Genomic DNA, 25048 nt, shown 5'->3' on the forward strand with positions numbered 1-25048 from the left:
CCGAAATCGTGCCGTATCACTGCTTGCCGCTTCATCTCTTAGCCGACGTTGCCTTGGCGCATCGTTAGACGCACCATTTTGCGAAGATACATATTTTTCATGTCGCTTTGATCGTCACGTAGAAATTTTCTTTCTACATCTAATCTATAAGCCTGTCTCTCCCTAATCTGTAGACTGTACACTCCAGTTTCAACAAACAACTTGCGATACACGCAGCTTCATAACAAGTTAATATAATTCCTAGGACAACAGAAAAAGAAGAAACCATGCGCCGAGTAAAAACCCATGTAATATCAGTAATAAAAACGCAATTATAACGCGATCGAGTAGTCGTATAGCATCAATAATGAAATCGGGTCGTTTGACGTTGTGAAGATTGAGCAATGAGAAAAGGATTGCAATATAACTGCATATGCGACTCTGGATATAGTAATCTACACGGCGGATTGCGGATCTTTTTTTTTTTGCGTGCGTCCATGCTGACATATAGTCATGCTATATCATCAACGACAGCTAACGAGATTCGACTTTCTATGTTATAATCGAAGATGTCACGCGGCAAACGACGAATGTTGCCGCGCGAAAAGAGGATCGTTTTCTTGGCCGGTAATAATAATAAAAATTCATGCGACACTTTATGACGACCATAAAACACAGAAAGCCAATGAGAAAGGTAGTTGTAGAGAAAGAAAACGGGTACGCACAAATTACGACGAGAGACAGCCGACCAATCATCGTTAATCGTATTATAATGATTATGTAAAGCAGCACTTTAAGTGTTGCAGTAAAAATTCTGAATACATACATTTCAGTAAAAATCTAGTTATGTGTATACGCGATAAGAGCGCGAATTGCACGATATACACGAGCCGCTTTATAAGCTTGTTCGGTGCCTCAAAAGACATATTACAAACAGTTAAATAAATATTATTACGCGGTAATTGAACAAGTTCTCGATCGATTGCAGACGCGATCTAATAATAGATCGATGATCGTACGAGTGTCTGTATATAGAAAATAACGCTGACCTGCCATTATTCAATTACAGATGAAAGATCGATATTGTATAAATATTTTTTTATTTACTCTCATTTGCGTTGCGCGATATGTAAAATTACATGTCCCCCCTTCTTTATACGCACGTCGAAACTCCGCGCGGGCGACAGTAACGATGAAGTAACGCTACGTCGATGAGCGTCGTCTCTGCGACGATCCCTCCCCCTGCGTCATTCGGTCGAGTAAGGACAACCAGTTTGAAAGTACGATAAATGCGATCGCGAGCACGCCGCTTCGGGGTTCAGAAGAAACAACGGCCCCTGGAAGAAGACGGCGGTAGTCGACGAGAGTCGGCCGTTAGCGCGTTTTACGGCGGCATTAAGCTTCTCTTAAATGACGCACGCAAAGTGCTCCTGGCCGACCCCCCACCCCCTCCTCTCCCACCCGGTTTCGCATTCACCTCTAGGCCAGGACGCTAACCATCCTGGTCCACCCACCTACCCGCCAAGAAGCTGCTTCCTGTCGTGCGAAATCACCTTTTCACCCAGTCACTTCGCACCATCTTCGCCGCCTCTTCCTCTCTCCACCGCCCGGTTTTAGTATCTATCCATTCGCGCGTACAGATTTAAACCGACAATTTCTTCCTGCCTCGGAATGCCATTGACGGCGGAACGATGTACTTTACAACCGAAAAATTGCTACGTGTTAATCAACGGGAATTGTAATTGCTACCTTGTGTAGGCCGCGGGCGGTAAGCTCAACACACGCGGGTATTCCCTTCTTAAACAAACAAATCGACAACCTTTAAATATGAAATGATGATTAATGCCGGGTATCTCCGAAACGAGATTCCATCTTTAGCATGACGTATTAACGACCATAGTTTTGCATTGTAAAATATGTGGAGCAAAACATGAAGTTCAAGCACGCAATATGATCTATGTATATGACATATTTGATCGAATATCTTGCTACTACTATAAGATAATAATAGTTCACGTACAAAATAATATCTATCTGTACTTATTATCTATCTAATGATGACGATGATCACATGTCGCTGGAAATAAAAAAGCAGCCGGATAAGGAAATGTACCTATTAAATCACGACAATAAAATCAGCTATGTCCAGCTGATATAGCTAGTAAAAAACAATTCACTCAACATTTTGTGTTAATGTGACAAAAATGGATATATTAAAGAATAACAAATATTATGTAAAAAATTAACATGAAGAATGTGACACTTCGACATAATTCAGAAACAAATTATGAAAATATATTTCTTCAATAAAATTAACATTCATAATACGTTGACAACGCGTAAATTTGATTCCTTTATCTAAAAAATTTACGTTCAAAAACTACTACTTTTTTTGTATTCGTTTATTTACCCATAAATTACGTTATTTTAACACTGAGAAAATGTTGAATATTAATTTAATATGCAATCACATGATGTTGAATTAACATTCAAACATGTTAAAAATACAATACAAAAATTTTTACAAGAATTTTTTAATATTTTCTTTTCGATTTTTAATTTACTGAATTTAAAGATTTACAAGAGAGTCCTCAATTATATCGAAAATTTAATCTAAAAATATAAAAGCGAATCGATAACATCCCGTACTTAAACGTTCATGTAATCTATAAAGCTGTTTCGTGTAGACCTTCCTCGCACCAAATTGCCACATTTTACTTTCCTACAAGGTATTATTACGCGGTCAATAACATGTACTTTGCGGATGCAATTGAAAGCTTGCCCCGCCTGTACACGTAAAAACTTGGAGGGAAACTCGAGTGACGTAGACGGTGAATCGAGGGGTGCCAGCGCAGTCAGTTTGTATAAAAGTGGATCGGGAATACCTGCGACACGGAGATCAGACGTCGGGCGTCGCGTGTGCGCTTGTGCACGTGCACGGGGGAGCCGCATCGGGGCACATAAGTCCATCCCCAGGATGGGCGGCGGGCCGCGTCGCTCCCGAGTATTGACAGATATTTAAATGAATATTCCTCGGCTGTTAGGGGTCCTCTTTGAAATCAAAGCAGAAGGCACAACGGTTCATTTAGACGTGCGCCGATATTCCCCGGCTCCCGTGGATACAGAATTTCACTTGTCACGTCGTCCGCGGGTTATCGCCCAGCGAGACGATCGTCGGCGGAGGGTGACACGGGAAGGTTGTCTTCCGTGTGTCGCACGCACGCACGCGGTCTCATACTTTTTCCCGCTTTCGATCTCATTACGAACTCGTGCTCGATAATACTTCTCATCTTCCAATTATTAATCTGATTCTTTCTTATTCCTTCCTAATATTAAATGCCTTTACAGATACGCGAGAGGGAGATATAATAAATTACTTCTACATTTCAATTAATGATGATTGTCGAATAGTGCGAGATTAGAGTCACGAGTTTTGATAGCACAGATCCATTTAGTATTCTTTGAATTGTACAGAATCAAACATTACGACTCGTAGCAGACGGAATTATAGTTTCAGCGAAAAAGTCATGTGTATGTTTAGCGAATTTATTGATCGAGATAAAATGTTAATATGTTGATGATAAGCTGGTGGTAAAATGTAGGCTGGTTGAGACTGGCATTCGTGAAAAATATGAAACGGCGAGGAGTAAAATCACCATCAATGACGCGAAATTAGAATTAATGGGCCTTCTGTAAAGTGAAAGCGCGGCTGCACCACTTGGATATGCTTACACTGGGCCCGCAGCTGTCAAGTAGAAAGATTTACATCAACGGAAATATAAATTATCGTACTAGATTGACAGCGATTTCCCGAGAAAACCTTAGCTGCAGTTTCATATTAATTTATCTTTATTTCAATGCAATATGACAAAAATTGTATTTTTCTAACTGCTAAATAAAGATCTGACATTAAATGATGATACGTGTGTACATAAGCCTGTCGTGAAATGCAATATTAAACATCTCACACTTTGCAACAATACGATTAGAAGTGTTATAAAGTTCCGAAATATTTTTGTTTGTTGCACAAGAGATATTTATGATCAGTCTACGAGTCCACTCGTGCAATTGTTAATTACATAATACATTGTACATACAAAAAGTTTAAAACTATTACGATTTTTGAAAAACGTTGGATAAAAATAAAACAGTTTTTCACCAAGTATTGCGGAGGCTCGTACATCTTTCCCGCGAAAAGCCACAGGAAAATGACTCGTGGTACTCTGGTAGTTCAAGCTGATGACTGATAACCCCAATCGGTCGCGGCGCGATAGCAAAGAGGAATTTTTGCGCTCGGTAAATGTACCATAATCGAGCGATGAACACGGCTGCCGTATATATATATATTTTTTTTTTCCAGGCGATGAGAGCCGGGCGAGAGCACATGCGGCAATAAATCCTGACCTGCGCCACTAATTTTCACGGAGAGCCGTTGCATACATCGTACCTACGCGAAGCGTGCCCGCACGATACCTGCCAGATAGGTGCATCTGCATCGTTACCGCTAGAACGCGGCCGGGGTCACCTGATGTACCTGGACCGAGATCGGCGCTGTTACCGAACCGGCCGATCGTGTCCTTGTAACTTTTATCGGAGCGGCTATACGGATGACGGCGTTTCGCGCGAAATTTATTGCCGTCGCCGACGAGACGGTTGTATCTCGACCGTGAGACGCACGAGCGGCCTTTCCAAGTGCCTCCTCCTGATGTATTTCGTTGATTAAAACGCGTTAATTTTCTCTGCCGCGGATTTTTACGACGGCGAGTCCCTCCGTGAAATTATTAACCATTAAATGCGTACGCGCCGGGAAGCCGCGTGTGATCCGAAGGAGGCCTCATAAATTCCTCGGCGTTTCATTTTAATACCTATTTCGCTTATTATTATTCTAAATAAGTCAGTCGCGTTCGACGCGTTCCTTAAAAGCCGTTCCTCAGAAGCGCGCCAAATAATTACAACATCAGGCTGCGCGAGAAAGAGCAAAATAAAAAGACAACGAGAGGAACACATCGCGGCAAGAATAATATCACGAGTTGTAATTCGATTCGGAGAAAGTTAAAAGCTGTTACTTTCAAAAACATATATATTCTTGCAAAAATAATTTCGCGCAGATGTTGTTTTACTTGGCGAGGGAATAAAGAAACTTACTTCATTTCCAGAATTAAGTATGCCGCAAATGTATTGCGCAATAACCACAGTGTCTTACGCGCGATCATTATCGTTTATTCTTGAATTGGTGAGTTTCAATTAATGCACGGTCCGCATCACGGAAATTCCATTAGGGACGCGATTTATCCTTAATTGCCTGCGAACTTCCGACGACACGTAAATATTTCCTCGGTTATATCCTCCGCCGCCGCCGCTGTCCGATTGCCACCGCGGACCAAAGACAACGAGATATTTTCGAGCGAAAATCTATCTATATACGGCGGACATCCTTTTCAAAAGCGACTGCGGAGAGAATCCCTTTACGAAGTTCGTCCGCGGAGAATTTCTTCGTGAGCTGCATTTACAAAGAGTCCAACTACGAGGTACATTAGTCGAGATTATATCCGGCAAAGGAAGTCGACCAACTTTCGAAGACACTGTTGCAACTAAATCTCTTCGAATCTGGCGACGTCCAAAGACGTCGAACTTCTGCGGAGTCAGCAACAAACACACCAAATGCAACATAGTTGACCGTAAAGCGAAAAGTATGCACCGCCGAATTCTTTATTGCGAATGAAATATGTCTTATAGATATGTATCTCTTATAAATAGAATTTAAAAAAAAACTACGTCCCTCCTTACTATCATCTTTCCTTACTTGACGCCAAAATTTCTTTTTAAAAAGTACAAAGAAAGGTGGCCTGCACGTGGACAATGTGTAATATACTTGTATTTCATCACGCAAGCTCTCAACATAAATTTATTACAGACGCGAAATTTATTTATCATACAATGTCACATTATAAGTAATTAATTAGACGAGATAGAGGAATGACACGAGACAGAGAATGTCTCGGTAATGGATTTAGAGCAAAATAGGCGTTTGTTTTTGCTTCGCTATTGCATACTTCAAATACAAGTAATAATAGTTGCCTAAAATTTATTAACAACCACAAGAGCATAATATATTTGAAACAACATCATTACTAACATCACAAATATGAAAATATGCTACATATCAAAAATAAAATAAATATAATAAAATATTTTAATAAATAAAACAAACTTTACTAATATTTTAACAGAAAGTTAATATATAATAAATAAAAAAGCTAAGAAAAATTAAAATTAAATTTAATAACATCACTAAAATCCGATGTAGACCGTGAGGTGATTTTTAAAAAACTCATTGATATGTTTAATATTTAATATTTAATGTAAAATATTAGTTTTTCCTATGAAGATTTAATTAAACTCGAAAGTACTTAACATATATGAATATGCAGCGGCTGTAACCAGCTCACAATAACACGCGGATTTCCGGCAAGGTCTGCGATCCGAGAAATCGGAGCTGATTACGCGTTTCAGACAGATCAAGAAAAGTCGTTCGGTTATCGCTTTGCGGTTCCATTTCGAGGCGACATTCAAGCGACGTAATGAGTTACGGCACGGCGTCACGTTGGATTTGCAAGTGAGACGAGTCAACCAGTTGCTCAGTTGGGATTGTCTCTACCTTTGAGCGGTCGGTTACACAATACCGCTTTCGATTTATCGTTCGATTTATTAGTTTCTCCTGTCTCGCTAATTACTTTCCCATCGTAGGAATTCTGGCGCAGTAAAACCCAACGACTTTCGCGCAGCATCGAATCGCGTACGAATTAAAACGAATCTGCAAGTGAAAAGAGTCCAACCAGTTGCTCTGTGTGTGTGTGTGTGTGTGTGTGTGTGTGTGTGTGTGTGTGCGTGTGTGTGTGTGTGTTTGCCCAGTTCTTCAACTCCCATAACTACTCGCATTCGAGCTAATTTTCCGAATTTAATTTGATTTGTTAATCGTTCGATTCTGTTTGACTGGTCAATTCTCATATCATGACATAAATTGCCAATGAAAGGTGTAAACCTACATTTACGATTACAAAAATGAATTACAAAAATGTACGTGCAAAAAAAAACAATAGAAATTGAATCGGTGAGTGTAAAAAAGGGACGAGTTAACGTCTATGAAATTTTTCAGCATTGACAACAAAACAATATGATTATGACGTTAATTAAAAGGTATATTCCAACGATTTCATTCGAATTCCAAAAAATAAAATATAATTTGTCAAGACACTTTGATTCGTATATTTCTTATACTAGACATGTTAATCTATAATAGATACAACCGCCACTTGCTACCTGTTTGCATCTTAGATATAATAATTACTTAACTGTCTTGTAACACTCTATATATGTATGCATATTTATGTATATCTGTATTTGTATATGTACGTTATGTGTATTATCGTTTCCTTCATAAGTTTATTAAGATATTGATCTATTATATTCCTATTCTATTTCTACTTTATTTTTGTGAGAAAATTATATCCAAATAAAATTTTTATGACATTTAATAATATTTATGATGTATCCTGACTTTATATATTTGTTTACGATAAAATCCGTTCATTGCATCATGTCACGTAACAAGATTTCTTATCTTCTTAATTACTTTTATATTGTAAAATATACAGGAAAGAAAAAAAGAGTAAATCTTCCGTTATATTTGGGCTCACACGATTAATATAAAAAGAAGATAGGCAGGATATGTTAGCAGATATCTATCATACGATCGAACGTAGCAGCTGCACCGGTGTTCTTTTTAGACACTACTAACACTTTATAATCACGTAACGTAGACCTGTATGCCAAGGTGGTGTAACATGACAAGAGGATCGCGATTGTAAGTTTTACGTCGTGTCTATATCATTATCATCATTCAGAGGAATCGGCAGAAAGGTGCAAACCGTTGTCTCTTAATGTAGCAGCATCAAAGAATAAATCGCAGATGTAAATTTGTTGAATCGTGCGGCTTAGTTGACTTTTGACTTTTAGCATTCGTAACGGAATGTAATGACCGCCGTATGATGAGATGTCGTTTCGTGCAATGCGAATCCAAGTTGAAAGCCATGTAAACAATTTGAGAGCCGCGCGCCATATATCTTTAATACTTGTATTGTGATTTTCAACTTAGTTGGCTTTTTCAACATAATCGATATTAATTAATCACATACTTATTGGTCGGGAATGTGGGAATAAATGCCACGCGTCGTTTCTAAGAAACGACACTGAGCTCTGATGTCGGAGACATAAATCGAGAGGAAAATGAAAGACAGAAATCATGATTTACCGAGTTCTTTCAAGGTAAGAGTCGAACGTTACTTAAGAACATCATAATCGTGAAGGATAGTCTGGTCGAAGGACATACGAGCAAACCTCAGTCGATATCTACTTGCCAGAATGTCGTTTATAACACTTGGTCGCGCTTATCGATCCTTACCGCACGTTACCGATCGCTTTTGCTCTGTTATTCGCTTATAACCATTCGCTTATACGTCGTAAATATCCAATTTACGGCTAGACCGGTCCGTCGACGATAATCGATTAATGAGTCGTAACACGTATATGCTTTCCGGTATTCCAGCATTACGCGGGCTCATCCATGATTTCCGAGATCATTCGATATCTGGATTCCGCCATTAGGTTATCATTTTTTACTTTGAAAGTGAATATCCAATCGGGTCTACACAGATATTCGGAATGGAATGAACAAACACGATTCAGATACATGTATACTTCACTTGAAACACTAAACACTACAGTGCATCAAAGGAAAATGGCAGAAGAAAAAAGTTAATTTTAAAATAATGCTATAAATCGTGAAACCGTGTTTTCCGACGAACCGTCCAAACTAATGTCTTCAAGTGGTTACAAGCGCGGCTTAGATCGGCTTTAATCGCCGATCAATCTCGCTTCTTTCCCGAGCGACGAGCGGTAATACCGCTACGCGAAGAGAAGCGGTATCTCGTCGGGACGTGAGAAGTGCAGGATGCAAAATAAAGAATAAAATACGTGCGTGCGTGCGTGCGTTCGTGCGTGTTTACGTGCGTGCGTGAAATGTTACATATGGATATTTACCGGTAAGGTTATCACCGCGCTGCTGCGGCCATCGGAAAGAAGGCCTGGGTTGCTGCTTGCTGCGCATATCTCCCGTCCGGTGCGGCGGCTCCGAGCCGCTCGCTTTTCAAACGATCGGAGACCACTACTTACCTGAAAGAGAACAAGATAAAACAGTGAAAACCTCGTTTGAGCCATATTTCTTAGCAAATTTACGCAACGTCTCTCAATGATCGAATAATCAGATTCCTACATGACTCTTAGATAGCTACTTACTTTATGAGTTACACATTAACGTAAAATGTCCAAACTTCTAAAAAATTCTTTTGTAAAATCAGAATAAAAAGGAAGAAAGGAAAGAAGAAACGGGAAACGGTTTTACGGGTAAGGAAACCAAAACAATACGAAACCATGGTAGGCCGGCTATAAGTCAATCATTTTTACAGCGTCCCGTTACCCAGGACGCAGAAATTGCAGAAATATATGTTTTTCGTCAAATCAAAATGCACAAACATATGCAATATCAATAAATCTCTTGTCTTCCAATACTTCTGTCTCCCTGGGTTCAGACTATTGATCGAAAAAAATACTATTTCCTGTCAATTATGTCAGTTCGAAGGATAAGACTGACAATTCACCTTGTATCGTCATAACTTATTCTACGTTCCTTTGATTTTTTTTCACAATGCATAAAGTTGAAATCACAAGTTTCAAATTGAAGCGTGCTTTCTCGGAATTTTTGAATTTTTCCGGCAATTATTATTTAAAAACTATCGACACTTTAATATCGTATTTTCTCCCTCCTCGTTTTCTTTTTTACTTTAACTCCTATTATAACACAACGTGAAAAAAAGAACATGCAACTTTTAGAACAGCTGATATCGAATGGCTGATATATCGTCCGACAAACGTTGATAGCTTCTAAGAAAATCCACGCTTTTTCATGGCGAGTTTCCCAATCGCGACGCGACGCTTTCGTGATTCTCCAGGAGGCGAAGAGCCACCCTACTCGGGTTTTTACGAAGGGTGCCAAACCTAGGATCGCGTCCCGCGTCGCAGCTCAACCCCCTCCTCCTCCACCCCCTCCCTCTCGCCGCATCCCTTAACTACCCAGTACCGACCATCGTAACCAGCCGTATATCTTTCCGGCGTACGCCCTCGAAAGCGGCCGCCTTTGTTTCAGATATTTATGAGGCGTTTTAATTCGCACGCCGCGTCACCCAGCCAACTGGGGGGAGAGGGGCGGGGGAGAGGTTGCCAAACGCGAGGAACGGTGAAAGGGAGTGCGGGGTAGCGGGATTTCTGCGCGGCGTGACGAAGCGGGGCGCGAAGGCATAATAGGCATAAGGGTGCCCCGATAAAACGCCAACTCTCCCTCTCCCCGTCTCTCCGTTCTACCAACCTTCCCTTTTCCAGACGTAGGCCATAAGCGCAAACAAACTCTCGCTCGTATATCTCGCCTCAATGGTTTCTACGTCGGTGCGCCAGGGGCGTACTGTATCGTACCGCCGTCGCCCTGCTTCAGTTTTCCATCCCTCCTACATCCCGTCCTCCTCTGCCGTTGAGTTCCTTCATCCAAAAACCCTTGCCACCCTCTGCGCGCCCATTCTCGACCCTTCGCGCGAGCCAAGAAAATTTCTTAACCCATATTCGGGCAATATATCGCTCGACCGATATACATATACCGATTTACCGTAATATTCTTTGAACGGTGAGTTGCGAATCGAGCTACTTGCCTCCTCTGGATTATGTGCTCGTTATGTAACAAGCGAGTTTTCCCACTTCGCTTTCAACGATGTTGAGTTAACGAACCTTCGATCTGATTACGGGACCGATCTTGACATTTAAAAGACTTTTATTTAACCATATGTCTTAATGATCTTTTCGATATATGAAAATGGCCCTGCGTTGATAATTTACTGTTAGCTCGTAAATTAAGAGCGCGTAAATAATTAAATTCTAAAAATGTAAAAGGAATATCTTGATAGGAAATATGAAGCAGATATGAAATTCCTTGTACGTACGCGACGATAATAATTTTATAGTTACACGTAGATGATCTTTAATGTTAAAAACGTAACACACTCAGGTATCTCATATTTCTCTCTACTTTCTCCTTTTGCAATTATACATCTCTAGAATCAAATTTTAAATGTGCTTAGTGGAAACTCAACTCGAACATTAAATCGAACATTTTGACGATTCCGTCATATATTTTGAGATAGGTAGCGCTTCGGATCGGCGAAGCGTTTTAACATTTTTCTCCATCGCATCGGAGCGATCAATTTAAAATACGATCGTTAGTACGATCACATTAATGACTCCCAACTAAGTGCACGTTTTTTAGGAACACACTACATTCGTCTCCCTGATCCACGATCCAAGCCTGCTACGTCCCTTTTACAACAACACCGACGTCTCCGTCCACCTTCCATGGTCTTCCACCAGCAACCACTTCTGTCTCACCCCCCTCAGCCCCATCGTGCGCCACGACACGCTGGAGAGGCAGCCGCACTCCTGCTCATGCTCTTCTTTACGTGCAGGCGAGTTTAACAGTAACAGTACGTCACCCTGTCACTCTTTCCCTCCCTCTTCCTCCCTCAATCTCGCTCTCGCTCTCTCTTTCTTCTCTTCGCGTGGCGTCTCGTCCTATCTCCTTTCCCCCGCCGTTCTCTCTCTCTCACTCTCTCTCTCTCTCTCTCGCACTCTCCTTAACAGCCTTCACTCTCTAAAAGCCTGGGTGTGATCTATGGCGGGACGTTGCGTCACTCGGGGAACAGATGCAGGGCTCGTATATTACTCGGCCATATCTACGAGCAAGACGGCGGAGAAGGGAAGGGGCGAGCGGGGAAGGGAGGTTGTAGAGAGGGCGAACCTTCGCCGCACGGTCAAAAGAATGGCGAACGTCACAAATCACTCGGCTTTTGTGTGACACCCAACCCTCGCTCGAATTTTTTTTCTTCCCGGGGTAAAGAAAATTTACTTGTTGACGAAGAGATTCCTGACTAAACGTCACTGTGCCCGTGCGCGCGAAGGGAATTGTTCTAAAAATTGGATTTTTCGCCGTCGCGGAATTTCGCCTTGCTCGATGAATGACGCCATCGAAGGCGAAAGAGCAAGTTTTAATCTTTCGCGATGAAAAGTCCATTCGGACCCGACGTCGCTTTAATTGCGTCAAAAAACTAACGTCGGGCGGATCGAAGTTTGCGCGCTGCGAAGACGCGAATGTTTTTGCGAATGTGAAGTAGATTATGTGCGCGGTCCCGTCAAACGTCGAACAATGAGTGCTGCGTTTTCTAAAGTTTGCAAATTGCATTACGTTAATACTGCAGCGGCGTTCTAAAAACGTCTCGCAATTCCAGTATCAATGCAACGTGTTTTCCGAGAGTGTCGAAACGACCGAGAGGGAGAGAGAGAGAGAGAAGAGGGGGAGGGAGTGACGACACTTTGTAAACAAGCGAGGGAAGTGGCAAAGAGGAAGAACGCACACAGCTTCCGGCTCTGAGAGGCAACTGCGTGCGCCCCCGGTACACTTTAACTAAACGCGACTCGATAAGACAATCGTATCTAGCACGCGCAATCGAAAGCCCGTCGGCGGGCTATTTAATTAGGACGCCGTCCTCGATACATATCGCGAAACGCGAAATAAGTCCTTGCTTTTCGCGAATGCGCGGACAAAGGAACGGAAATGAACGAAACGCAGCGAGAATTCCACTTGCTCCGTTTCCACGTGCGAGAGAGCGTCTCCGTGTACGTGCATCCGTGGAAACACTAGCCAGCTGTCTACGTTACGATGGCAGAAGGGGAAGAAGGGTCGAGGGTGAGAAAGAGAGACAGAGAGAGAGAGAGAGAGAGAGAGAGAGAGAGAGAGAGAGAGAGAGAGAGAGAGAGCGAGCGGCGAGAGGGGTGAGAGAACACAGGGAGGAAGGGAGAAAGAGAGAGAGACCGAATACGCGCGTCGGTGGAGTAGACGCTTCCAGAATCTCATAAATCAGGTCAGGGTTGGCGACGGGGGCGGCTGCCGCGGTGGTTGCAGCGAGGAGGAAGCGAGGTGGCTACGATGCGGGAGGGTTGTTAGGTAAAGGTCGACGCACAACAGTCCCATGCCGACTTGCGCGCGCACGCTCGTAAAATGTGCTTGGCGCCAATTCCATTCAACGGCATGGATTCGTATGACGGAGGGATATCTCGAGTGGTTCTCTTCTCGAAAGCGCCGACTCCGCTGTCACGTTTAACGTTGAAGAATAATTCACTGCAAACGAGAATATGCAGATCTCGATGCGAGAATTAGGTCTGCCTGTTCGGAGAACTGGCGAAAACCAGCGTGGTTTATTATAAGCAGATATTATTGCAAGTTTTGATAAATCACGGCATAAGATCGGCGTAAAACTGAGGATGAGAGGAGGGGCTACTTGAACGAAGGTACATCGGAAATTGGCAAGCGTAGAAATTGGCGAAGTCGCAAAGAAATAATTCACGATTATGCCACGGCCTATATCGACTATCGACGTTATGAAGAGTTTTATTTTGTTATAGATTCGTTGAGATAATAAATAAAGGTTGTGAACAGTTTAATAAAAGATCGGCATTCATCGGGGATATCAGCATCGCTTAGATGCTCCGGAAATACCATCGCGTTACTTATTATCGTCACATCTGCGTAATATTCGCGATCCGCGGCACCGGTAAGGCAGCCTGAAAACATAAAAAGAACTCATATACACGCGACGATCGATACATGAGACTCGACGAAGCGACGTAGGGGAGGAGGGGGAGGAGGAAAACAGCGACGTAGGAGACGATTCGGAGGGACCCCAGATGGAATCAGTGCAGTTCGGAATATTGGAAAACGTCGGTCCGCCGCGCGCGAGAAGCCGAAGGAGAGAAAGACCGGAAGACGGCGGAGTGCGAGTAAGGGCACTATTTATGACGCGTACGTGAATTCCGAGAGCATTGGGGATACGCGCCGTGTTCGCGTCACACCGCGTTGCTTGGAGAAAAAGAACAACGGACCGAGCTCCAAGAGAGACGTGAACAACTGGTCCGAGGTGCTGCAGTAGGGTATAGGACTCGTGCGAGAGACGCCGCGCACGATTCCAAGTTTCGCGGCTAATGATGATAATAAAGTGTGAGCGTGCCCTAACGGAGACGGTGATAATCGGTCGCCGCTAATCGAGGTCTCTTTTCGGAATCTTCGACAGTCTTTCCGGCCGTAAAATTTGATTGCTCGCGTTTACTCGAGCAAAAACGCGAAACTCGATAGGAGAGCACACCAACTTCTCGGAGTCTGGGACGATATCCAAAAGCTGCAAAAATATTCACGAACATATTAAAAGGATATGTCCAAAATAAATAGTTACTCTTACACTATGATGTGTAATTTTGAAGAATCTTAAGACATATAAATAAGAGAGAGAGAGAGAGAGAATATTTGTAAGAATTATATAAACAATACTAAATCTTAAATTTCCATTAGCCTCCTGTATAAACCCCCTAAATCACGATGAAGCGTATCTCCGTTATTTTTACCGAAATTTCAAACTTTAAATTTTTTTGCGCGAGAATAAAAGAAATGCAAAACGTAAAGAATTGCAACGCGAGTCGTCTCCAATAAAGCTCGAAAATGAAAGCAAGAGAGCGAGAGGGAGGGTGTGGAATGGACTCAAAATAGCGGAACGCTCGGCGTTCGCGATGCTTCTCGAAGCTATCGGGCGTTAAGCGATCTCGAAAATAATGAAGAAGGAGTGGCGAGAAAGAGCACCCGTAGATTCAGATTCAGTGTCGCGAACTCCGCAGCGTCGCGTTAAGGGTGTCCGACAGATCAAAGACGCGGGATGCAGGAAAGAGGAGGTGAGGGGGACTCGGGGCGGCGGATGGCATCCGATTGATTCATTGGACGCGCGTGCCTGGTTTCAATCCACCAGAATAGAAACCGCTGCCTCGGCACGCCAAGCCCGCGGCTAATCCATCCAGCGTCTTTATTGCAGCGCGACATTTATAAAACGCCCGGCAAGAGACGAGGACTCTTCGCGATCGCGCCCATTCGTCACCGATTATAAATCGTCACGTTCTCTCTCTCTCTCTCTCTCTTTCTCTTTCCCTTTCTCTTTCTTCTGTCAGACGTTGTCGTGACTGTCCTCCTTCGCTTCATCGCAAAGAATGACGCGCCACCGTCGTCGTCGCTCATCGCGCTTGGATGCATAAAACAAAGTATCAAACGCTACTCGTCTCAGCTCGTGCTTTAAGCTGACTAGAACTGACGCTTGATACGCGCGGAGGGCAGTGGCCTGGGCGGAACCGACGGAGGGACAAGTATCTTCTCATATCTCGTGCAGCAACACCAACAAGGTAGATTAACTCTCCGACAAACGTAGGTTTCGTTATGGATCGGACAAGACGATTGTATCACGATGAATTGGCTTGATACAACGCGAGCTATAGACTTGGCCCGGGAGCGCGGATCAGATTTCTAAGGTTACTTAAGTTTTCGGGTAATATAGTAAGTGATATGTGGACATTCCTTCTCGTAGAGTTTAGCACGATTTATAAAGGTTTCGCAGGAATCAAGTTGCATGTCAGATACGGATACAGAAACGTTGCAATTTATGCTAGCTCGAGTTACAACGGAGAGAATAGGGAAGGCGGCTATATTAAACATTGATGGAATGACCGAAGCGGAATTGATGATTGACCAATGTGTCTCTTGGTAAAATGTGACTCGAGTTAATAATACGTATCTGCCATCGGGTTGACTCTCTTAACGTATATCGAGCTACGATTATTGCATATCTAATTTATAAATCTTAATTGGGGATATGTTTAATTTGACATTAATGATAAACACGTCTGCATATTATTAGGTGTACCAGTTCAACGTACGTATATAGACGGTTTGTAGATCTCATCATTATACATCTCGCTCTAGGGAGGGGGCAGAGGAAGGGTTTCCTCTTGGAAATATTTCAAACAAGATAATCGAGGAAGAAGCCCGTGATCGCGTATGCTAATTCAAGCATACAGCCAGAAAAAGTTCGGATATCGAAACGAAGAAGCCAGACGGTCAGCAGGTGAAACACGAACGTAGGTAATTTGATGCAATTAATAATCTCTATATTAATCATCGAGCGTCAGAAAGGCAATCGGTAAAAGAGAAATTCTATTACTAAATATAAAAAGAAAAAAAAAACAGCAAACTTGTAAACTTTTCCGTTTTCTAAAATAAAGAGAAAAATTTTAGAGTATTGTTTTGCCGAATTATTCGTACGTCTCATAAATTACAATAATTTAACCATTTAATTGCAATAATTCTTCTCCCTATTATGACAGCGAAAACGCAAAAGAAAATTCGAATCAGTCGTTGGGAGGAAAGACGAGAAACATAAGCACCGGCTGATAATTATATTCGCGCGAGTTAGTTTATTTGGATAGCGGATATTCTGAGCCGCTACGTAGAACGAAACAGGAAGCGGGGATGAGTGGGCGAGAGAACGAAGTAGTAACCGGGCCAGATAGGTCCGGCGTTTCCCTGGTGAAGGTGTAGCGAAGATAAGGCGCTCGTTGTGCTGAAGCGTCCCTAGGTAGCCGTCCCGAAGCGTCCCGACGCTTCACCCTCCCGTCCCGCTGTTCCGCGTAACGACCGTCGACGGTACCAATCCTGGAGCATCGTCGACCCCCCCCCCCTCCCCTCGTGTAATATCGCGCTCGCGTCTTCCGCCGTCGTTATCCCGACTTCTACGGTGTCTATGGTCGACGACGAGTGCGCACACGCACACGCCCGTGTGAAAGGTTCACGTCAGACAAGCGGGGAATTTTCTTCAAGGTATTACCGAGGATCTCTGCAGAAAGAAAGAGGAAGAAAGGGGGATAGGTAGAAAGCGGTAGCGCGTGCGTACGCGAGAAAGATACGTAAAGACGCAGGAGGAAGGAAGCCCCTTTAATACTAGCACCGATAGCCGAGTGTTTCGAGTAATTGGGAAGTAAAACAGCCCTCCGACATGCACCTCTTCGTAGCCCTCCTCCTCTCGGCGCGGCGCGGCGACTATCCTTTTCTTCCTATTCCTCACGATGGCAACCAAGAACGTGCGCCAGCTGGGAAAGAAGGCCTTCTTGTACTTTCCGGGGTTTCCTCGACTCTGAGATACCCCTTTAGGAGGGAGAGAGTATCATCCCGTGAGAGGGCGAGAACGCTAATTAAAGAAGCCGAACCCACCTTTTCAAGGATCCCGTCGTGGCGCAGATCGAGTGCCTGAAAGATCCTTTCACGATTTCGAGAGTAAGGTACGTATCTTCTTGGGTCAAGGAGCTTCTACGGGGTAAGAGCACCGAGGGTTAAGACCATTATCGTCCTTCTTCTCCTCTCAAAAGTCAAGCACTTCTCGAGGGTCGCGAGTAACGAGTAGCCGCCTTCGTCTATCACGCAGTAGAAACCGAAATTTCTATTTACCCCAAACTAAAAGGAAATTGAAAGAACTATATATGACTCTTTATATTTTCCCTTCATCATTTTTTATCGTAAGTAGCACAGAAATGATCTTTAATAAATACAACGTGGACATTGGTACATGTCATGAGAAATATCAAATTAATTTGTTTGTTTTTACATAGATATAATAGTTAATATTGAGTTGAACAAATTATCTACGATTTAGAAATATGTCTATATATTTTACGATATTTTTTATATGCAAGAGTTTTTCGTAATTTCTAAACTAAAAGAGCGTTATGTTTCCAGACGCGTAAAAATTTCAGCAGCAGGTCCCCCGTAATAATTACCCCAAAATCACGTATGCTGGATCGAGTATAATCTATGATCTCACGATCATTACTTCGGAGTAGAACCGGCCGAAAGTGCTGCTAATAACACGTGCGAGTAGGTTCCTCCTTGTGGTCACTGATCAGAACGATACCTAATCGTCGCGCGTAGAGTCGACGAGGCGGAGAAGATAAAGGAGAAAGGGGGAGGGGGATAAGATGTCTGGCGCGTCCTGGTGATTGCAGAGTCTCGTGGTACGTCCTAATCGCCGTAGATGGGCTTGGATAGGCCGTCCTCGACCTTATTATTATCGGTTGGCTCGATTCTGTGCGCGTGTCCCATTACGTGGACGATTATTTGACTGGTCGGTTGTGGCCACGGCGGAGCCTCCCGACGAGAGATCGGACGAGGCGAAGAAATCGAGATGGAAGGAACCGAGTGAGAGAAAGGGGAGAAGAAGGAAGGGAGATACGAGTAGCTCGCGAGAAGGGGCAATTGGGATGAGAGAGCGAGAGGCTAAAAGAGGAAGAGGAGGTGATAGAGGGAGAAAGGGAGGAAGAGAGGTAAAGAGAAGGACAGAGGAGAGAGCAAGGTAAGTAGGTATAAAGGAGCGTAACTGGACGTGAGTTCAATACGTGGCCCTCGAGCACAGCTGTCACTGACATCGCCGCAATTCGAAACTGACCACGACAGCTAACCTCGGTACCGCCAAACCACAACGGCGGAAACTTATACCGGCCTTCCGATTGATCCGTCCAGGCCACTCACCATACGCCGAAGGGGATGGATTAGTCGGCCGGTGGCCGATCCACCCCGACGGGAATCGCGCCGGAATCTTCCCCGGGTACCTTGCGCAAGCCTCCTGGTATGAGTGCCGGTGACGTTCGGGGTGCTTTAAAGTGGACAGATAGCCGCTTAATGAAGGGTCGCGCGGAGATGAGCGGCGCAAAATATCGGGAATCGAAAACGTCAAGGTTCTCTTAACTGGAAGCTGACGTAGATGAGGCGCGTCCTGTTCCTCGAAATAAAACATAGCAGTGCCGGGTGATGGGGAGGGCGATATAATCGTGATTAAACCTCTACTTCTCTTTTAAGAAGAAATTTATTTAACGCCCGCTCGATATCGCGCGAGATATCGCGGCGGTTTGATTCCTACGTCGGCGTCAGGTAGATATTGGCAGGTAGGATCACGAGAACGATGGATAATAAAAACGGATCCTCCTGAAACTCCTGGGAATTAGGAATCATAATGTCGGCGCTCCTAGAGGGTCCTTAATAGGTGGACGTCAAATAAGAGGATTCGGAAATGGCGTAGTCATCGTTCCAGCTCGAACTCGAGGAAAGTTAAAATCGCGGTAGGTAGTCTTTCTTCGGACAAGCTGGGCAGGGATAGCCTGGGTAATAAGAACGAGCGCGATAATAGCGAGGTAGAGCGGCGCGGCGACGAGTCGAAGAGGAGACTGAAGAGGAAGAAAGAAGTAAGGAGACGAGGGGGACGAGCAACGGAGGTACCCGGTCAATCCTTCGTGAGGAGAGCGAAGAGGTGATGGATGGAACGTCAGTCATGGTGCAGCCATCAATCTCCCTACCTATACCTTTATTATTTATTATTCCTGCCGTTGCGGATACTCCTCCTCGGGCGCTCTCTTTCTTTCCCTCTTGCGCATCGGCGGGTCCAAAGGCCAGTGACGAAGCAACGCTTCAGGTATAAGGTACACACGCGTCGCTATGCGCAAACTTCATTTCCTGAGACGATCAGCCGATGCCGGCAAGGTTTGTCACGATTTATTCATTGAGACTGAGCGATTCCGGAAAAGTAAACCTTTGCGGTACGCGACACCTGCGAATGACCATGAATAGTAACATCTGATGCGCTTAATATGCGATAATAAATGCGATTTTGAAAAAAAAATTGTATTTTCAGAATCAAGAAACTTGGCATCAAGAACACTTGCGAGAAACGTCAGGAACCATGCAGACACACGTCGCAAATATTCAGTGGAACTTCATCCTGTACCTTTCTCCAAAATGTATTCTTGCATTTCTAAACGAATTTTTCTATGATAGAAAAGAAAGTCGAGAAACTGTAGCCGAATGGATTTTTCGGCAAGAATTTGGAAGGTTATTTATAGTCTTTTCCTTCTTTCTTTTCCGAGTCAAATACGACGACAAAGGGAGACGGTGGTTGATGCATAGTGCCGCCCCTATCGGCCCTTCACAAATACAACCACGCAAACAGACATCCGTATGACTACGCGAACCTTGTGATCACCCCTGCTGCGTCATGGAACAAATGTACGTTCGGCCAATCATCGTCGTATCCACGATGACGATGACGACGTAGAGGATGACTCTCTGCAGCTGTCAATCCTGTAGAACCACAGGGACGTCAAGACCTTGGCTGGTCACTGAGCCGTCAGGGCGAGACTCTCTTCAGAGTGGAAATCACGTTCATAAATCAAGAAACTTTTACTTCGTCAAAGACAACGAGCTTACGTCGCGATGACGATCTTCTTCTTCGAGAGCAGATCGTCATTTATCTGCATGGAAGATCGCGACTTGCAATTTGCAGGTGCCCGCCTTGCAATAATTTACACGCGTCAGCTGAGTAAATAAAATAAATAATATAATCTATCTATAAGGTAAATAAATGCTAAGCACTTTAATACCTAAAATTTCAAATTAGAATCCTTTCAAAATAAAAGAAATGAAATATGCAAGATTTTGTGTCTCGAAATCACGAGTCTCAAATTTCCAAAGTAATTCAAGTTTAATATCTTTATCTCAGAATTAAAACAATTATTTACTGTTATCAACTACCGTTCCGATACTCACTATCAGCGCAGAAAATCTATTTAGAATACACTTTCAGATTTTTCGTGCTGCAAATGAATATCCGAACGCAATCTTGTACACGTCTGAACGTGTCAACGTGCATTATTCACACATATTAGTCGTTCGCATTGTCAATGAATAAAATGTCGTACACGGTAAAGATGAGAAGCACGTACTCATAATTATGCGCAAGTGCATTCGCGGAACGCTCATTTACCGTTAAATCATTTACAGCTGTCCGCCTTGTACGCATAGTTTATGCAATCGTCTATTCAAATATAATAGCGGATTCTCTTACGAGTGGGCAGTACGAAAGGCCCTCCAGGGGCTTTTTTCAGGCGACATTTTACGTTTCGACACTTGGGCGACCGCTCGCCCGACAGCTTCCGTCGATAGGCCATTGACTGTTGTTCAGTTCCGAACGCCAAGGTATCTTGACGAGGTCGAGTATAATATCTATCGCAATTTCGCGTCGGCGTTTCCAGGCGTTCGCCTGGCGAAAGAAAGGAAGAAAAAAAGAGAAGCGGCGTCCTTAGTGCGACGCCGACGGCGCGACAGTAATTCGCGATGCGCCGCATGTTTAACGAGTAATGAATTCTGTTAGGCATTAACGGCAAAAGGCTGCCGCGGCTCATACACGCCAGTCAGTCGCTATTAAACTCGCGCGCGTGTATACTAATCCGAAGATTACTCCGACTTATGAAGAAATCGCTCGTAGAAACAGAACTCATTACGGGACAGGCAGGTTTGTATGGCGGAAGTGACTTTTTTTAATAAAAAATCCGCGTGTGAATCATGTTACGATAACACGGAGATAACGCGTATCTGCGGCAAACTCGTCTCCTCATTTTATTTAGATAACGCTATCGCATTCATCGATGAAGAGACCAAAGTCAAGAAGTTAAAGTCAAGATTTCTTTGTATCATGATGCTTTTAGGTGCATCAGATTGATTGATTAATTCAGCGAATTTTTGTTTTTTTGTTTGTTAAACATTTTGTTTGTATACATAATAAAAGAACAGAATGCAAGAATGTGTATAAGAATTTTATGTGTGTATATTGGAGAATTTTTTATGTTTATTACTGATTTTACTTCGAAAGTTTTTAAATTTTAAATCATACTTTTCTTAAATTAACACTACTCTGAATGTGTATGTGTGTGAAAATTCAGTATCATTCGTAGTAGTATTCTAAAATTGAAATTATTGAAATTATAAATTTATAAAGTAAATAAAAATATACGAAATATACGAAAGAAGTATTTCCATAGTCTCATTTATCTTCACCGCGATACGGTACTGTATATTTAATATCAAGAAACTAGTGGAGAGTTAAATTAGCGCAAAAAAAAGGAAAAGTCCGAATTGCTTATGACCTTCCACAGATGAGGTCTCTCGTCATCTTGTTGCAAAGTCACACTCCAGTGATTCATCTATGTAGCAAGATCGATCATATCTTCGATTCCGCTTCTTCGGAGCGAGTCGCTTTCGAGAATCCTCCCGCGGTGCAAGAATAAAACAGTAATAACATGCGTCAATCGTCGGTAGAATTGCTTACTTATGAGCATAAAGTTCATTAGGCGCTAATTACCTTAATTACCTAATAACATTCCTTTATTCTTGTCGATTTTAAAAGGAATGTCAGAAGGAAGGAATACAAACACGACTTCTATGTATAGTAATTTTATCGGTACATCGACCTGTTGATGACCATATAAAAAAATAAGAAAAGCTCATCGATCATAACTGGAAATGAGATCTTGACGTGGCCGCGTAAAAGGTCTCTTTGAAAATTTGCAAATGAAGGAGAAACAAAATAGCGTGCTTATATGGGAAAGGCTGCAACATCGGGGACACAAGTCGACGTCTTAGCCGTTTTAAGTTTCCCTAGGTATTTGAGAAGACATCAGGCAACTCGATCTCTCAAGCCGGACGCTGTACCGTAGAATGCTTACACCTGAGCCTCTTAGACATTTTTTTCGCAAGCTAAACAGGTCGCCCACCTTCTTCGTCACAGAGAGAAGAGCGCGCATTGTTACAGAATTTCACGTTACATTTTTGACTGAGCGATTAAGTCGTCAAAGACAGCTTCTCAAATTTGAAATACTTTTTACACACATTATTTAACTCTAAAATAACCCCATGTATGCAAATGTCATTTTTTTCAAAAATTGACATTTCTATAACTTTAAAAATGGACTAATCTACACGGGGAGAATTTGTTGGAGAATATTTTACTGTAAAATTTGCTACAAATCTTATCATGTGTGATAAATTTAGGACACGATAATCTATCGAATATTATAAATAAAACACGCACACACAAAATAAGAATTTTTGAAATGTATATAAAAGTAATTTTAAAACTGTTTAATAAAAATTAACATGTATTGTAAAATGTTCTAGGACAAAAAATTTTTAAAAATGAATTTTACAATTCGAATCAATTTTTCTTATATAATGTATATAATCATATGAGAAATTTGTCTTTATATGATTATGTCAAAATTTGATTAGACATGCCATATCCAGTAATAAAATGGATAATGTATCTAGAAATAATCAATTTTGATATTTTTAATACTAAAAAATCCATCTTTTATATAATTATTGATAGAACGCGTAAATATTGGTAAAAAAAAAAATAGAAAAAGCAGGCATATTTAAAGATCTAGTTCATTATACATATATTGTAAATAGTCTTACAATATAAAATATATAATATGAAATCCATGTAATACATTTCGAAACGTATTTGTCGTTCTGGTCAAGTTATCGAACTTAAAATAACGGCATAAATAATGCGCCGGACACGATACAACATTTATGCGGCGTAAGTACGCGCGATAATAAATTCAGACCTGAATTCAGACAAAAATCGGGGCTTGCGCGGCGCTCGATCACGGGCGCGGGATTATTGGCGCCGGATGAATTTTTCATGAGGTCCGCGTGCAAATAAATTGTTTTCCCGGTTGTACATCGTTAATTGTTAACGCGAAGTAATACGCGGATCGGCTATCAATAATTAACTGGCGGCCAGGCGCGGCAGGTGTGTGTCGATGTTACTCATTAATATTTTAATTATTGAAAATACGCCCTCTCGCGGGCGCACGCTCGAGGGCTACCGGCGCCCGCTCGTGCGTGTGCGCGCGTGCGCGCGTGTACGTATTGTACGTGCAGGCGGATTAGGATTTACATGATTTGAGGCAGGTCAAGATCGGCGCTCGGCTGCGACGCCGGCGTATACGGCCGATACGTATGGAGAAGTGGGCGCGAGAGCGGGCATAGGCTTCTCCTCCATTCATACTTAAGCGGCGACGGTTATGAACGGGCGCGCGCATTATGTAATGCATCGGCAAAGAGGTCTTTTTATATCCGCCGCGCGTAGCTAAACGCGAAAGAGCCGCCGCGCGCTCTCTTAGCTCTTGAAACTTTCATAATGCGTATCGACAGGTACTCGATGGCGCGAGATCGCTGCTGCTGCTTCTTCTTCTTCTTCTTCTACTACTACTTCTTCTTCTTCCCTCCTTCGCGAATCTGCACGCGCGAAACTCGGATTCGCGCATGCTGCACCTTGCGTCTTCTTTTTTCTTCCTTTTCCTTTTCTCTTTTCCTCTCGCGCGCGCGCGCGCGCGTCGTCCCGCGGACTTGGCCCGTTACGAAACACCGCGCGTATTTCGAAAGCGACGCGCGGATGCAGCTTTTAAACGTCATGTGAATTCTAATTAGACGCGGATGTTACGATACGACGTATTAATTTCAGCACAACGAGACGTTTAACTAAAAAATTGATATCTAAACGACTGCGACTCACGTGGACAGTGAAAGATTCTCAGGCCATTTCTTCATGTTATTTTAACGAAATCTTTCTTCGACTATGTCCGGTCGCGACCATCTAATGCTAAAAGTGTAATAATCGCTAAACTCGCGAGTGCCTTAACGACTCCGCAAGTATTATCGGAATCGATCGTACGCGGTATCCGGGGTTTCCTTTCTTTCTCTCGCTCTCGAAAGCTACGTGAAGTTTTTGTGCAACGCGCAAGGGAGGGGGGGAGATATTTCTCAAGTTAACGCGGGCACCTGCTTCCACCGCACGCACGTAGCGTTAAATCAGAAATAATTAGCGCGAGATCACCCGGCAAGCGGGTGGCGACGATCGCACCGAACCTTCGTCCTTCGATCGTGCGCGCGCGCGCGCGCATCAATCCGGCTCTTACATGCAGATGCACGGTTACTGCGCGGCCACACTTCATCAGCTGCCATCAGCCGCGCAGCAGCGATGCAATACAACGTGCGATATACGGCCGGTCCGGTGATCGCGTTATTAATGAATTCTGCGGTTCGGATTGACTGCCCGGCTGGCAGCGAAGGAGAGCGAACGGAGACCCGCGCGAGTCTCATCTC

The 25048-nt window shown here is 43.2% G+C and overlaps 1 protein-coding gene and 1 long non-coding RNA gene across 6 annotated transcripts in view; one reads left to right on the forward strand and one right to left on the reverse strand.

Annotated features, from left to right (window-relative positions):
- LOC114253923 overlaps positions 1 to 7514 on the forward strand; it is a 41410-nt gene extending 33896 nt beyond the window's left edge. The window contains exon 2 of the long non-coding RNA XR_003625350.2: positions 4340 to 7514. This is a non-coding gene — a long non-coding RNA (uncharacterized LOC114253923). The remainder of the gene's footprint in view (positions 1 to 4339) is intronic.
- Positions 1 to 25048, reverse strand: part of LOC105836853 (protein tiptop) — a 158666-nt gene that overhangs the window by 44046 nt on the left and 89572 nt on the right. For 4 of the 5 annotated variants that reach the window (XM_036286193.1, XM_036286191.1, XM_036286192.1 and 1 more), the window contains one exon: positions 9079 to 9210. The exons of the other annotated variant lie outside the window; for it this stretch is intronic. In XM_036286193.1, the coding sequence (XP_036142086.1) occupies positions 9079 to 9145 (67 nt within the window). In that variant the 5' untranslated portion in view covers positions 9146 to 9210. The remainder of the gene's footprint in view (positions 1 to 9078; positions 9211 to 25048) is intronic. 5 annotated transcript variants of the gene reach the window in all.

Source organism: Monomorium pharaonis, chromosome 4, assembly GCF_013373865.1.
Source record: "Monomorium pharaonis isolate MP-MQ-018 chromosome 4, ASM1337386v2, whole genome shotgun sequence".
Taxonomy (NCBI): Eukaryota; Metazoa; Arthropoda; class Insecta; order Hymenoptera; family Formicidae; genus Monomorium; species Monomorium pharaonis.